The sequence below is a fragment of the Asterias amurensis genome, chromosome 17 (genome assembly GCF_032118995.1).
Source record: "Asterias amurensis chromosome 17, ASM3211899v1".
NCBI lineage: Eukaryota > Metazoa > Echinodermata > Asteroidea > Forcipulatida > Asteriidae > Asterias > Asterias amurensis.
In genome coordinates, this window is record NC_092664.1 from 3,631,858 (window position 1) to 3,648,677 (window position 16,820).

Sequence of the window (16,820 nt, forward strand, 5' to 3'; positions counted from 1 at the left end):
TAGGAAGGGCACCACAGGGCACCATTGCTATTGCTGTGGGTGTCATGGGATATTTTGAGGCATGACTTTAAAGGTCTCTTTGTTTTATTACCTTGATTTTGTATTAATACTACAAGAATTGCACACGATGTACCACGTACAGTACATGTTCCTCACAACATAGGCCTACATGTACATACTTCATCTTGAAGGATACAAACTACGTGTGCATATGTACCCCCCTTGAGAAATTAAACCCCGATCAGACCCCTCATCATCCAACTGAGTCTCCCCAATCCAGGGAACCTTCAGGTGACAACTGACAAGGCCACCTGCCACACTGCATGCCACACATCACCCCCTCTGGCAATTGCACAGCCTGGAATCCCCAGTAGAGAGACATGTCTGTTGCAGTAGAGGCTGAGAGAGGAAGCTTTGGGGTCAGCTGTGACAGGACTGGTTTCCTATTGATAATCTGGTTGCCAAGCTATAAATAGCTCGCTGGCTGGATGGCGGTAATTCCTCAGTTGGTTGATTCAGCTACATGTATGTGTACTGTACACTGAGAGGGGATTGCACCGAATGGTTGCAGCATCTCACAAGTTTGTACTGGCAAACAAAATTGTGTTATAAAACTTAACACATTATAGTGAACTACATGTACATGTATTATTAATGCACAAATGGGTATTTGTTCAAATAATAAAATATTATATATAAAATTGAACCAATTGGAAATGTTTTCTGCAACATCCACTTTTATAATCATACAGTTTGTACATGTTTACAAATGTACATGATGCATTAAAGTGGATGGGTAATTTATTACAAATTCCTTTATCAGACTGCCTGCCAACAAAATAAAAATTCAAAACTAACTCTGAACAACAAATTGTGCAAAAACCTTGATTGTAAATATTATCCTGTTACAATATAAAATGTACTGTAGTGCTCATCGCTTTAACTTTTTTTTTTTTTGTCTCGGCCTACTGAACACATAATTTTTTTATACATGTACAATGTATTTGATGTGTACATGTACGTCAAACATGTCATGGGTTAGCTCTATGTATATTCCTGCCCAGCCAGTTTTCAGGCAAGATAGAGACTTGGAATATTATTTTCATTTCAATTGTTGAACTCATTTTTAAAAAAATGCAATCGACACGCCCACAGAACAATACATCCTACATGTAGTAAGGTGTTCAATACCATGAACATTAGGCCTAGGGAACAACATGTCACTACACTGTTTCAGAGTCCCTTTCGAAACGAATGGTGTTAAATGTTGGCTGTACACGTAGTTTTCTGTAAAGAGTTCAACTTTAAAGGGGTTATGTTGCCTTCGGATTGGGCTACATGTATGTACATGTACATAAATGTAGGCCCCATACTGTATAAAAAGTGTTTGTTTCGAAATGATAGGCCTTTCATTTTAAAGTAGGATCTACATGTATTGGATTGACAAAATTAAATTTGAAATTGTGTGGCAGCATGACAATGGTCTATATAGTTATAGGCCTAAATGCTTGAACAATTTACAAAACTGTAGGTTTTTTTTAAAGAATAATCAGCACATTGACTGGTGGTTACTTCTAAAATTGTTCACGCTCAGTAGACACAACACTAGTCAGTGCACTACAGTGTACAGGTTATGTACAATGTACAGTTATATTCAGGAATGAGGAAATGGGTCTAGTTTGAGAGGATGTTTCGTCACATCCATGACATGTCGGAAGGACAGGCTTGCAAATATCCTGATTGCCAATACAGCCTATCCTCATATCAACATACACACAATATGATCCCACTTGACATCAGAAACTACGTGTGTATCACTCATCAAAATGCGTTACCATACATGGTTAAGAATCCTTCCTCAAAACCACTAAGCAATGTGTACAAAACAGTACTGCCAAAGGCTTTAGTAGTGTCAGGATGTGTTTTGGTTGGTCAACAATTGCTCAACAGAGGGCGCACTTCACTTGCCAGGCAATCCCAATATCAATTCCATGGTACAGTGTAGACACAGCCCCAAAATACAAGCACTGAAACCTTAGAATCTGGCACATTTACTGGTTTACAAAGTCTGTCCATACATTTGTCTAATATGAAGTTGTGAGCAACTTAATGTAAACTTGCCCAGAAATTATTCTGTTCAGAATACACAAATCTGAGACTTATCTACACGTTGTAAGGTTATTTTTGAAAATATTTTTACCCCCCCCCCATCCCCCCCCCAAAAAAAAAAAACAACCCACACACATACAGGAGTTCAAGCCATTGGAATGAAATGAAAGCAGCAAATTCACATGAGGCAACAGAACAAACTGCCCCCAATTCATTGCCTTGGTGCCCTTTGAAACAAATGTTCCTGTACAACTGTACCTTTCTCTCATAAGGTGCCTTTTAATCAACCAAAAATTGCCTTGTCCATTGAGATCTACGTAATAATCAGACCTGAAATAACAATCCATTGTTGCTGCCTGTATGGATAAAGGTTTTTGATTGATGATGAGTTGGTTTGAATTTTGTAAAGAAGAACAAATTAGTGATCCCTGGAGTGTCTGTTTTATCAGCCTCTATATTTCTGCCTCCGAGACGTCTAGGTACCAAGAAGCTGAACTGTTGCTATTGATCACCACAGGTACAGTACATTGGTTGCGAACCTTTTCAGTAAAAAAACAACGTTATAGGTACAACACATGACAGAAGAGACAAAAAGCCATAGGTCCCGTTTGTCGAGGTTTTGCCCGTAAAAGAACCCAGTACACTTTCAAGTTTCATGTTTTGAAAAGAGAAGACGTTCGCCCAGTGTTTGATTGGGTGCACAAATTGTTCTGTTGCCAGCAGCACCTTGTAAACCAAAACATGGTATCATATAAAGGCAAAGGTTCCATACTTAAAAGACATAGCTCCACATGCCTTGAAGAATGAATTAACAATGTTTACAGTACAGTGCAAGAGTGTTACCAAGTGACAGATTTGAGTAGAAGCCACTGTAATGCAGCATCGACACAATCGTCTCCATGCACTCGTCTTTGCCTCGATGCCTCTTTTAAAAAATGTTCCAGCAACATTATCAATACATCCTCATAGCATGCACAGTGTGCTCTGTTATTAGTTTCAGGAGTCACCAACTGCCTTGCCATTACATAGTACATTATACGTAACGCATTTCATTATCGCTCAGTATAAAGTTCATGCATTCATGTACAAATAAACCTCTGTACTCAAACACGCCCCAGATAGAGCGCAATATGCAATGAGAAAGTTGGAATCAAGCCAAGTCAGCTAGAGCAGCAGATCAATTTACAGAATAAAAGGATATAATTCCCATTTAAGTGACAGGTTGGAAATCCTTGTCTAGACCTCATTTCATAAAACGAGCAAAGGGTACCATGGCTGTGTGGTTTAGAACATCTAATTTCAAGTTCTGGTGGTTTAGTAATTTAATACGGGTGTGGGTTCAAATCCCAGTGGAAGTGTCGTGGCGGAGCGGTTAAGAGCACCGAATTCAAACTCTGGTGTTTCTGATCAGCAGAGTGTGGGTTCGAATCCCCAGCCGTGACACTTGTGTCCTTAAGCAAGACACTTAACCATTGCTTTGTCCTTCGAATGGGACGTTAAGAAGTTGGTCCCGTGTGTTGTGTAATGCACGTAAAAGAACCCAGTGCACTTATCAAAAAGAGAAGGGGTTTGCCCCGGTGTTCCTGGCTGGATTGTCGGCATATTGCGCCACAGCACCTAGTAAACCATTACATGTAAAAGGAGTAGATCTCATAATTAAAAAACCTAGTCCCATGTATACCTTGCAGGAAATACTGTATGTTTCAGCACTTTAAGACGCCCTTCGGGTGTACAAAGCATAAGCGCTATAAATATTGACTATTACTATTATTATTACGACACTTACATGTATGTGACATGTAAGAGCAAGACAATTATAACTGCTTAGAGCTCCTCACCTAGGGATTGGGTACTTGTGAGGGAAGAGGTTGATACTGTGTTTGGAAAGCCAGTTCAACCATGGAGGAAGGAATAGAAGGAGCTCAAACGACCCGCAAAACCGCAGAGTAACAAAAGAATACCCTGACAATGCCCCCGTCTAACTAGTGGAAAAAGATAGGAGACCTCCAGCTGGACGGCCGATTAACGAGCAGGATTAGATTTCTTTGTACAGAACGTGCGGTACCGCCGCTCTGCACCGTTGCCTTCGTGTAAAGTTGAATCATTGGAGACAAGAATTTGTGAATATACCCGTTTTCATTTACCGTTTGTGGTGTTTTACTGAAACATCATGGCATATTTTATCATTTTTTTTTACTTTCCGGTCACTAGCGGTGGTTCAAAATTTGGGTATTAGCACACGAGGATGGTTGGTATTCAATTGTGTTTTTCGATTTGGTGAGCACAAGTGTACACAATTTTTATCAGGTCTCAAAAAAGTTGTTTTTCTGTGTTATATCCATACGACATACGACACCATGGTTGAGTGAAGAACCAAGTGCGCACGCGCAAACTCACATACGCCAGGTCGCCCATTGTCTGTATAAGTTATGTCGGTGATTACGAGGTCTTGTTAAACGACCGCGGTATCGCAGGTTCGACTTTTGAAGTCCCTTCGTTCGAGCTCCTTCTATTCCTTCCTCCATGGTTCAACTCATAGATTTATCTAAGTAACATACTTTGTGAATTTGAGCCCTAGAGTGTAGATTTAACAAAGAGTTTTTAAAACTAGTCTTATCTCGAGTTATGTAACAGGAGTTACTCATCCTAACTTAGCCTTTAAAAATCCTTGTATGCTAAGCCTAGTCCTAAATTAACTCTTTGTGAAATAGACCCCTTGACTTGGTTCAGGTTCAGTAAACCTCTTGTCCTGTGGATGTTTTCCCTGAAACTTACACAATATTTAGAAAAAAAATCAACCAGACGAAGCTTATTCTTGTTTCACGTTCCAATTCATGTTTTAAAAAACAAAACATTGTAATCATTGTGGAGCAGGATCTGGCCTGTTTATTGAGAGGAAGACGATGTCTAGTAACCAGGGACAACCATAACATTCAGCCAGACGACCACAGTCAATGTGCTGGGTTTGGTCGGTCTAGCAAACCCTAGTGTCTTAATTGGTGAAACCATTAATGTAATACATCACTGATTGTAACCATAACATCCGTTATTATCCGTGGTCGGATGTAAGCATTGCACAACTGACTGATGATGACCCTTTTCTGTGGCATAATATGAATTCTTACAATGTACATGTATGCCTACATGTACAAAGTACGTATCATTCTTGTTCGTTCACACATGTTTATATTGTACATGATGTCAACAAAGAGGTGTTTATTTATACATAAAGGCACTGGACACTATAGGTTATTGCTCAAAATAATCTTTAGCATAAAAACTTACTTGGTAACTAGCAATAGAGAGCTGTAGGAAGTATGTATCACATTGTGAGAAAGGGCTCAACCTCTCAAGTAACAGTTGTTTTGAGAAAGAGGGACAATGTAATATCTCACTCAATATGACTCAGGCCTGAAGCCTTTTTCAAGCATCTGAAAGCACACAAATTTGTGCAACAAGGATGTTGTTTCTGTCATTGTTCTCTTGCAATATCGATAACCAATCGAATCCAAATTTGCACAGAACTTTGACAATTACCAAAGGTGTACAGTGCCTTTTAAAGTAAAGAGCAAAAGGTCTTCGTACAGTACAGTACATCTCTACGAAGGGCGATGTGTTTCATCATCAATATGAGGCAGGACCATCCTGGAATTTCCTCTTGGTGCAAGGGGAAAGCCGTTTTCATTTTGTAAAGGGCACTCCAATTCGAAAATCTTAAAGGAAAAGGAAAATTTGGAAGGGCACTAAGGCAAAGACCAGAGCCACGAGGGGCGTGGCCTCTTTATTTTCAGTCAAAATTCACTCCAAATGGTTCGGCTGTAGGCCTATACATAGTTCAGTATTGAAAAGCATCAATGAAATTTTGACCACGTGAAAAATGTGACGGACTACTGAAATGACAAGGTGCTGGCCAGTCACTAAAATAAAATGTGAGGGCAAACCAATTGTTTCTTTGTCGTTTGTTTTAACGTAAATTTAGCACCACATTCGTGTATGTAAATTTTATTTATAATTTTCCATTGGTGATGCCTCTGAAAGTGCATATTTGTACAGTATTGCAGCAAAATTCAGTTTAGCTTTATGAATGAGTGTACAGTGTACAATGTACTTGCTGCATTGTATTTGTACTGTTCACTTTTACATTCATAAATCATAGTACACTACAATGCATTGACCATGAAGTGCACTTCACTTTCTCATTATGTATGCAAGCTGCAAGACTTTAGTCAGTAAAATCTTAAATATTTCATGGCCTTGAATCACAGTCAATCAGTCAATGACTAGTAGTAGTATTGTAGTAGTACCATTGAGGTTCTTCCTCCAAAGTGTAGTAGAGAAAGGGCAGTGTAGGGAGTGCACACATTGCTCTGTGTCTGCGTCTATTTTTAGATGTGTGTATCATCAGACTGTGATGTGTATTGTGTTCTCACAGTGAGCAGTGAGTAAGCAAGATGTAGTCATGCAACGCATGGGATTAAGCCTGATGTAGTCATGTATGGCAGGGGATTAAGCTTGATGGATGCAGCCATGCAATCCAGGGGATTAAGACCCCTGATTAATAATTTCTGATCTGCAGATTATTTATACTGATCAGATTATTAGTGTTACTGAGAAAAACTATAGGGAGCCTATTTTTTATGTACATAAAAAGTGCTCTGCAACATGCTAAAAAAGCTGGTACACCACACGCTTTCTGTGGCACCCGCTCAGTGGATTAAGTATACGTAAGTTCGTGATCAAATGCAATCTTGAAGACCTTTGCTCAAAGAAGTCAGCAGGAAGAAGTGGCAATTAGGAACCCCATCAGAGTGCATACTCAGAGCTACAACAAAATTAATCAAAATTTTCCCCCGGCTCTTAGGCGTGCCCAGGATCCCACTCAGCAAAAGGCTTCACATTTCATAAAGCTCTCACACTCCATTCTCATAATAACATCATCCTCAAGATGTACACAATTGACACCACGTGTATACATCCATTGTATAGTTTTGTACAAGTTCACAATATAGTTAGTACAATATCACACAACTGCACAGTTTATGTACAATGTACATTACTATTCCAGCTACTGTGTTACAGCTACTGTGTTACTCTTTTACAGCTACATGTACTGTGTTATATTCCAGCTACTGTGTTATATTCCAGCTACTGTGTTACTCATTAAGCTAGCTACTGTGTTACTCACAAACTACAGTATTCAGTACAGAACTACTGTAGTACTCGGGCCTTGACAGTGGTTAAGGAATGGGCCATTGATTGAAAGGCAATAAGAGTGAGACCATGGAGGACTCATGGTGAGACTGAGATTGAGTTACTTATTGTCTCATTGTGCACACAAGTACAGTACATTGATGTTTCTAATCTACATCTAAAGTTCATTCATCAGTACCCCAGACAGTTTCGCTATTCCTATTGGTGGAGAGCGTCACGTGGAGGTGTTTAAAATGGTTGATAATGACCAGCTGTAAGAGCTGTTTATAACCGGTTGTTTTCGGGTAGCATTTGTGCGGGTTAGCCCACAACCTCGTTCCCAGGGGTGATCGATCTCGCCGTGCCATTATAGCCCATGGATACGAGGATGGGAATACTACGCAGACAAATGTATACTCCAAAAACTGTCTCATATAATGCACCAGATGTACAGAGCTCAAGGTTGCGAAAAACAGATAAGAGTTTCCTACTTTATCGGGCCTTTTAACCAAAATCGCATTTTTGAATGGGAATAAAAGAGTAGTGACTCATTCTTAAACTGCCGTTTAAAACCTTGCAGGGTCATAGTACCAGACATTATTCAAATCTAAAACTGCACTAAGACAGATTATACAGCCATTTCTCATCAGAAATTGTCAATAAAAGTGCAGAAAAGCAGAATTCTTCTTTTATAAAGTTTGCAAAAATTATCAATGAATTTAAAGAAAGAGGGTTTGTGACCTTTAAGTACAAGTCTGCAGACTGTTGTACTCAAGTCAAAAAGTCCTATGAAAATACCTTGTACCAAGTCAAAGCTTGAGTGATTGTCTGCAGAACAATAGATATCACACAATATTTCCATCAGCAGCTAACCACATGACTGGCTTCAGTGTTTGGTACCAAACCGAAAGGGAAAGTACCTCACCATGGCCAACCGCAAAACATAATTACGGAATAACTGAAAATTATCCAGGATACTTTGGCACCATACAGTCTAATGGGAGAGATGGGCTGTTGCCAGCCTGGCGTTCACATCCCCTTGTGGGAGTTTGCCTAGTTCCCTTTTTAGGAAGATCATCTAATCAACAACAACAAGAATTTATGCAGGCCTTAAAATAACCCATGGCACCAACAGCAATTGCCGTGATGCCCTGTGCTTTGCTGTAGTGCCCTCTGCAAGGTTCCAGTACAACTTCAAATTTCCCCACGTACATACTAGAGGTGGCACTTACACCATGTACTATGGAGGAAAATTGTTGTGCCCCTTCAAGAACGAAGTTCAAGGCCTGTAATATTGCATTACATGAAATAGTACTTTTGCTGGTTACCTTATTCTGGTAAGCCAAATAATGTTGTGCTTACATGAACACATGTCTAGTTGCTTTGCTTTTAAAAGCATTTTGCAGCTCTTTGAAATTGGGCTTTATGTAAGCTACATATAGATTGGTTTTAAAACGGTACCAATCTTAGTTGGCGAAAATGCGAAATGTGTGATGTCAGAATATCTGAAACAGACAACTTATCCTGAGCTCACCCTTAATGCTAGCCCTGGTACATTTTGTCCAGTAATAACTTGCCCTGTGGACGTGTAAAAACTCTATGACCTAAAATGCCCATGAATATTTCTTCCTTTTCAGATGTGAATTGTTTAAAACCTTTTTGATTATTTTTGAGTGAGTGAAAAACTGCATTTGACCATTAAGCAGGTGTGAGCCCTGGAGTCAATTTCACAAAAATATTCCAAATTAGGACTTAGTCCTTGAGGACTATTTTAGGAGTTAACAAAAACTTAAGGCTAGTCCTACATACATGTAAGTCAGGAAACTCATTCTAAACTCAAGATAAAACTACCGTCTGAACTCTTCGTGAAATTCCCACCCCGGTCTGTCAGTCCTATCAATTTCTTTGTTTCAGAAATTAGTCTGGCGACCCAGGCTAGTCATACTCTAAAGTTTGGCACTGACTTCCATACCATAACACCCCTGAACCAAACCCCCACCCACCCCCCCCCCCCCCCCACCCCCACCCAAAAGGAAATTTATTACCAGTGGGCGATTGCCTACATATTCATACATTACAGTGAAGGAGTGAGTACACTTCAAACATGTATCATGCTTTCTAAATGATCAATATTAAAGCTGGACAAACAATCTTTTCCTCTTTACTGGCAGGATGCCAAATATGAATACAGTTGCTGTAAACTTACATTAGCAGACTGATGCATTTTGGTACAAACCCTAATTGCAGATTGATGATCAAAATAACTTGACAACACGTACATGTACTATATAATAGCAGGGCCGATCCAATATAGGTACATGATGTATCATGGCACCGCCCATAGGGTCATGCATGGAATTCTGCAGTTACCATTTCTATGAAAATTATGCAGTTCTTCTTAATATGATTGTTACATCGAGTTGACAAAGGATAGCTGTACAGTTTTGCTTTTTAAAAATGAAAACAAAACAAAACATAAAAAGCCCGAGCTGACTAACAAAATCATAACATTATCAAATGGAAATGAGATTTTGTTCATAATGTATTAAACTTATCAAAATAGCATACTTAGCAAAGGCACTTGACCCACAAAGAAAAACAAATCATTTTGCAAATGTGCAATATATATGAAAAACAAAGATCTGATTAGAAACACATCACCCAAACTGCAGTGTTACATCCAGCAATGATTTGCACCTTTGTACATGTACATGTAGCTACGTATCAAAAAGAATGTAGAGTACGTGTACGCAATATGTGGGCCTACACACCATGTACACACTGACTGTACAGTGTTTTTGCAGATCAAAACATTTAAATGATTGGGACTTCAAATAACATTTTCACTGACAGTGACACAGTGACAGCAATCACCTGGAACTCTAGCGAATTAGTGCTGGTACATGAACCAGAACATAAAGTTGAAAGCCAGTCATTTTAATCATCCACACTCTACTTTGTCTGAGAAAGGCTTCAGGCAAAATTTGCACAGTTGTTATTTTTTGCAAATGTTGGGATACACCAATTGAGGATACTGGTCTTTGACAAGTATTCCCTGCATGTGCATATCCCTGCCTTTAATAACTGCCAAGACCATATTGTACATTGTATATGTAATGTACTACAGTTATAGGTACAATGTAGGATCAATTCAAGCTACAATGTACGTAACAAAATCTAACACCATGGTAACAACCATTGGACTCCATTTGGGTAATATGAGTATACAACAATGTATGGTACGATACAAATTTAACATCTCAAGCATGCATGAACTGTCTAAAATAGGTATTATGATAATTTACTTTTACACATTTAGTCCTAAAGTGTTATGATGGAAACACAGCAGTGGGATGACAATCACAATGTATTGACTCAGAGTAAATGGACGGGTTTGTGCAGTGGTGTCTAGCCTCGCCTTCCACCTCTGGGGACCCCGGTTCAAATCAAGGGCACGATGTGGATTGAGTTTTTCAGTCCCTACTTGACTTTGTGGGTTTTCCCTAGAACAATTCTCTTCTCCCACTTCTAAAACTGAAATTTCTTCATTAACTTCTCACCTTGTCAAGATGCTGAAAAGGCTTTGACAAACAATACCCAGCAAATACCTATCATCTCATCTGCCATCTACCAACAATCTTTTTTCCCCAAGAAAACTGAAATAGGAAAAGTTTCCGTATGGCTCCACCAATTTTTCATTCGATATGAAATAATATAGTATCTAATTTACCTCGACGAGATCTCTTTTTGTAAAAATGAGTGAAAAAGTGGTGGCACCATCTGGAAAGTTATCCCTGAATGTACGGAATAATCTTCAACAATTTAACAATCCCTCATAGATTTCAAATCCCACTAAATTTTCAAAAGCAATTACACTCACAATTTAAGCCTGACCTCCTTGTCAAGTTACCCAGCGGAAGTTTCAGGAGGATAACTACCAAGTACCAAAGGAGAAAACCGAAAATGCTGACAGTGTATACTGCCTGGAGTCAACATATTTTATTATCAAATACTGAACTGTGTGGCAATGAACCAAATGATCTGCACAATCAACATTGTCTCATCTTCTGAGACTAGCAGGACACTCATGATTACCAAAACATTAAAGAACATGTACATAGACCCTATCATCACAGCTTATCAACTGAGCCCAATTTCACATGACAAACGCTTCTTATAAATATTAATCTTAGTAAAACGTTTCTCAGATTGAAATGTTTATGAAAGGTGTTTCTCAAAATTATTAATTATCAACACAAGACAACAGCTTCACTGCATCATCAACAGCTAAACTGCTTCTTAGCAAGTAAGTCTTTGCACTTGTTCATTTTTGGAGTGTTAAATACAAATTAACAAAAAAGGGTAATACCCTGCATTGAAATAAAAAATATCCCACCATTTAAAAACTTGAACAATTTTTATAATAGGCCTATCATTGACCAGCCAGTCTACAACTAAACTAGTGTGTACATGATAGATCATCATAAAATGAAGGAATTTATTAACAATAGACACGATTTGTTATATTATTTTGGGGTGTTACACCTGAAAAAAGACCTAATAAAATACATGTAAACACTGCACTGTGAATACTACATTGTAGTACACGTATGTCATGTATGGTAGTCATACGATCGACTGTGTGTGTGATGAGAAATTACTATCCCTCTCTATGCACCACACACACATCATCACATGACCAGTCAATGAATAGCATTCCATGACTGAAAGCCCGGATAACTAATCCACCCCCTCACTAGCTTTGGGAAAAACTCTCCACAAACTGCCCTCAAATCATCACAAACTCATCCCCACAGACTGAAAATCACTCCAATACGAAGTGAATATTACTGATATTAAATAAGTTGGTGGAATTCCTGTGGAAAATTGTCCCGTTTCACAGAAATAGTGGCATGAATCACCCTCAATGTTGTGACCTCCGGAGGGATGACGCGTCATGACGGGAATGTCGCAATAGCTAATGAGGGAACCCCAACTCGAATACGAGAGAGGTATTTCCCCAAAATGCACCCTAGATTCATCACAAAAACATGGCAACTTTCACCAACTGACGCTACAAATTCACTCCCAAACGGTCCTCTATGGACCTGCAGTCACACTGACACACACAAAATTAACATATAGGAAGGTTTGAAGTGAAAATACTCACGTTTTAGAGCCTTGGGTTTTGATTGTTTTTGACGTGGCATGACTGTGTCTTCCAACGGTAGTACACGCAACTTGGCGGCTTCACTCAATTTCGATACGCCATCAGTCAGCCAGCAGCCGGGAATTCCCGTCCACAACTCCAAATATCCTTTCCTTACGACAACGTCAACACGAACAATTTTACCGCAACTGATCACCAGCCATTGTAGTACTGAAATAACTTCGCGGGAGGTAGATAAATGTTGAATATGGCGGTGTTTTTACGTGATCAAATCGGCAGACATCGGCGTCTGTTTGGTTTTTACGACGAGTCGGTTTGTGTTATGAGCTTTGGTGACGTCATTGATGGGTCTCCCGCAAACTGTACACACACGGACGGCCAGCAATGCCGCGCCACGCCCCAGAGCGAGGCTACGTATTATCATTTTTTTCTATAGCTCTCTCTCTCTTGGCGCGGGTTTTCTATCAACATACATTCTTTACTGATCGTTGACAGAACACTGCTTTTATACTAACAATCAATTTGGCCTACATTATAATATTATGACTGTACTGTAGAGTGTACTTGGACTTTGACAGCTGCTACATCGCTGTAGTGGACAAATTTCGTATTGGATACTATGATGAGCAATACAAAATACACTTTATTGTTATAAACAGCAAAACAATTTCGGCATGGCAATTTCAAATTAGGGGATATTTTTTCAACTTTAAACACAGATACTACTTATTCTTTTTTGCTGTGTCTTTGGTTGGCAATTATGTTAATCGGTTTGTGGGATACGGAACTAATGCACAATGTTCTGATGTAGTAATCACTAATCTAATTAGGAGAAATAAAGTGCTCAAATAAATGTCCTTTTTTTACGGAAATGTTTCTCTGTCTGGGCCTGTAAAAAAATGATGACATCCAAACAGTAACATTTAAGCCTAACGGACTCGTCATTCAAAGCAAATTACACATTTAGTTTTTGAGCCGTTCTATTGATTCAACAATTCTATACACCAAGAAAAAAACTAACCTGCGAAACTTTCATTTCAAAAATGTGGTCGCGTTTTCGTTTGAGATTATTGCCGAGATGGATAGGTGTATAGTGTCCCACGAAGGATGAAGAATTCGTATTTGGATGATAAACCGAGAACCGTTTCATACATAAACGTTTCTCAGTAGGCTCTATATTAGTGTATTCTGAATCACCCTCTCTTGAAAATAAACCAAATTATTTCTCGAAATGAAATTATCAGCTGCAGTGCTTCTTATACGAAAGCCGGTTGTTATGGTCATTGATATTAGGAGTAATTATCAAAGAAGCACTGAACACTATTGGCAATTACTCAAAATAATTGTTAGCATAAAAACTTACTTTGTAACAAGCAATGGAGAGCTGTAGTGTTAGTAGTATAAAACATGTGATAAACGGCTCGTAACGTAGTTTTTCCACCAAAGTATTCGAATTTGGTTTCGAGACCTCAGAATTTCGTCTCGCAACTTCGACGACCAATTGAGTTCAAATTTTCACATGTTTGTAATTTTGTGCATTTGTTGAGAATACTGGTCTTCGACACATTACCAAAGGTGTCCAGTGTAGTGTCTAATATAATACTTCGAACATTTTTAATGTTAACCCGTGAGAAGCACTTCAGCTGTTGAAAATTATAACATATTTTGAGAAGGGATTCTCTTCGAAATCGAAATGGTTGGAGAATTGTTCCAGCCCTAGCAGTGATAATGTGTAAAAACTCTTGAACCTGTTCATTTATGAGGGCTCGGTGGCCGTCCGTGAATTTAACGGCTACTATGCGGCTGGTACCCCGCTGCCATCACAGCTAAACGTTTAGATGGATTCGAAACTTGCGCAAAACTATTACCTGTATTTTGTACGGTTGTTTGCTTAAAGGCAGTGGACACTATTGGTAATTACTCAAAATAATTATTAGCCTCAAACCTTTCGAATAATGGGGAGCTGTTGGTAGTTTAAAACATGAAACGGCTCCTTCTGAAATAGGTAGTTTTCGCGAAAGGAAGTAATTTCCCACTAATTTGATTTCGAGACCTCAAATTTAGAATTTGGGGTCTCGAAATCAAGCATGAAAGCACGTAGTTTCGTGTGACAGTGGTGTTTTTTCTTTCATTATTATCTCGCCATGCCTTAGACGACAGATAGCGCTAAATTTTCACTGACAGGTTTGTGTTTTATGCATAATGTTGAGATACACCAAGTGAGAAGACTAGTCTTTGACAATTACCAATAGTTTTCAGTGTCCTTTTTCACAGGGGACTTTTTTATTGTCTTGTTCATAGTTTTTCCGATAAATTGGCATCAAAACATTATCAGAACTGTCTGGGCCATCCAGGGAAACAATGAGGCACTGGATACTATGGAAATAATTAGTCAAAATAATGAACATAAAAACTTACCTTTCAACGAGTTATGGATAGCTGTTGACAGTTTAACAGGTTGTGAGACATGGCTCCCTCTGAAGTAGAATCTATTGGGAAGGTACAAAATTCTCATTAAACATATTAAATGATTTCCAGACCTAAACTGGGGTCTCAGAAAGCACACAACTTGCGCAACAAATGCGTTTTTTTCTTTCATTATTCTCGTGCAACTTCGACGACCGATAATTGAGTTCAACTTTTCACAGGTGTGTTATTTTATGCATATGTGAAGCAAGTGAGAAGACTGGTCTTTGACATCTACTAAAGGTGTCCGGTGCTTTTAAGCACAAAGGCAGCTAAGCACAACGAAATTATTCGTAGAGTACTATATTTGTGTCTTGTACGTGTGTCATTGGTTAACTGCCCAGTCTAAGCAAAGCAAAATTATCTGCTTAACGGGGTATTTCCTTTTTCTTTTGAGAGCCTTCTTTTAGGAGGGCACCTTTTTTCTTTCTTTTTTAATCTTCTTACAATACAATAGGTAATACCAAGAGTCGGTCGACATACCACGGGGGAACTATAAGGGGAGCAGTCATTTTTATTTGATTGTAATTTTGGAATAAGTATTTCTTGGGGGGGGGGGGGCAACAAGAAAAAAACATTGTTTTTTAACTTGACTGGCAATCTAATCATTTTACACTTTTCATTAAAATGAACCCCAGTAGACCCTCGTTTGGGCCCAATGGAGCTCGGTTCTTGACGAAGGTTAGAGATAATATGGGTTGGTAGACCGGGCAGCGATTTCATTTTTTTTTTTTTCCTTCTTTTTTGAGGGGGGGGGGGGGGGGTAATAAGGAAACCCATTAATTTTTCAACTTGAATTTCAAGTTTATCATGTTACAATATAAGTTAAATTGTATGCAATTTATAATGAACCCAGAAGTGGTCCGACTGGTCCGGGCAACAGAGAAGTTGTCGGCCGAGGGGCAATGGGGGTCTTGGGCCCGGCAGCACGGGGCCTGAGGCGCGAGAGTCCTGCATGGACCGGGTATGGTCTAATGCTCGTTCAAACCTTTCAAAATTTTAGTTCTTGAGTTTAGAGTTCTTGGTTTTGACATGTCCCCCCCCCCCCCTTGCGACCCTTTTTTTTGGGGGGGGGGGTGGTTTTGAACTTTCTTTTTTTACACATGGAAACCCATCAGGGTTTTTTTGCACTTGGCGTTTAGCTATTCCACACTTCGCATAATCCCACTGGTTGGGAGTCCGGGAACCGGAGAGAGCACGGTGTCGGCCGAGGGGCAATGGGGTCCTAGGCCGAGCACCTCAGAGGAGCGAGCGAGCTTTCCGGTTTGTTCTGACTAATGTTCACACAGCCAAAATTATCTCTTGCAACTTTGGATAGTATACGCATTATTAAAAAAAATATTTTATGGGCCTAAATAGACATGTTCCGTTTGTAACATTGCAAACCATCGATAGAGGGCGGTATCGCTTGTTCTTTTTTACCTGTCTTTAACTTGTTTGGGGGGGGGGGGCACGTTGTGCTTCGTGGCTCCAGGGCCGGATGTTCCCATTCACAGTCTAGTGTTGTAGTAAATGTTTGACTCATGCTAAAGTTTAGTGAAGGGGTATTGTGGAGACGTAGTTGAAGCCTAGCTGAGTTGGAGTCATGGGGGAGCGCGAGTAGTTTGCAGAAACACGGCATGAACCAAACGTTTTAGAATTCGCAAATCATTATGCCACAAGATTTCGCAAATTTGGGGTAATTCTGCGCCACCTATTGCCCGCCCGCGACTGTCTATGAGAAATTACCAAGGAAGAAATTATTCATGGTTTTGGTATAAACCCTTACATGCTGCATCCATCTTGGTCATGTTCCTCGGATCGAATAACAAGAATGAATGCTAATGATCATTTTGCAGTTAAGAACCAGACTATTTTGTTCTTCCAGCCTCGGTTTGGTAAGGTT

General features: G+C 39.4%; 1 protein-coding gene across 1 annotated transcript in view; it reads right to left on the reverse strand.

The window, feature by feature from the left end:
• The window catches only part of LOC139949558 (uncharacterized), a 30,751-nt gene extending 17,984 nt beyond the window's left edge, over positions 1 to 12,767 (reverse strand). The window contains exon 1 of the mRNA XM_071947947.1: positions 12,470 to 12,767. Within this exon, the coding sequence (XP_071804048.1) occupies positions 12,470 to 12,509 (40 nt within the window). The 5' untranslated portion in view covers positions 12,510 to 12,767. The remainder of the gene's footprint in view (positions 1 to 12,469) is intronic.
• Positions 12,768 to 16,820: the final 4,053 nt, after the last annotated feature.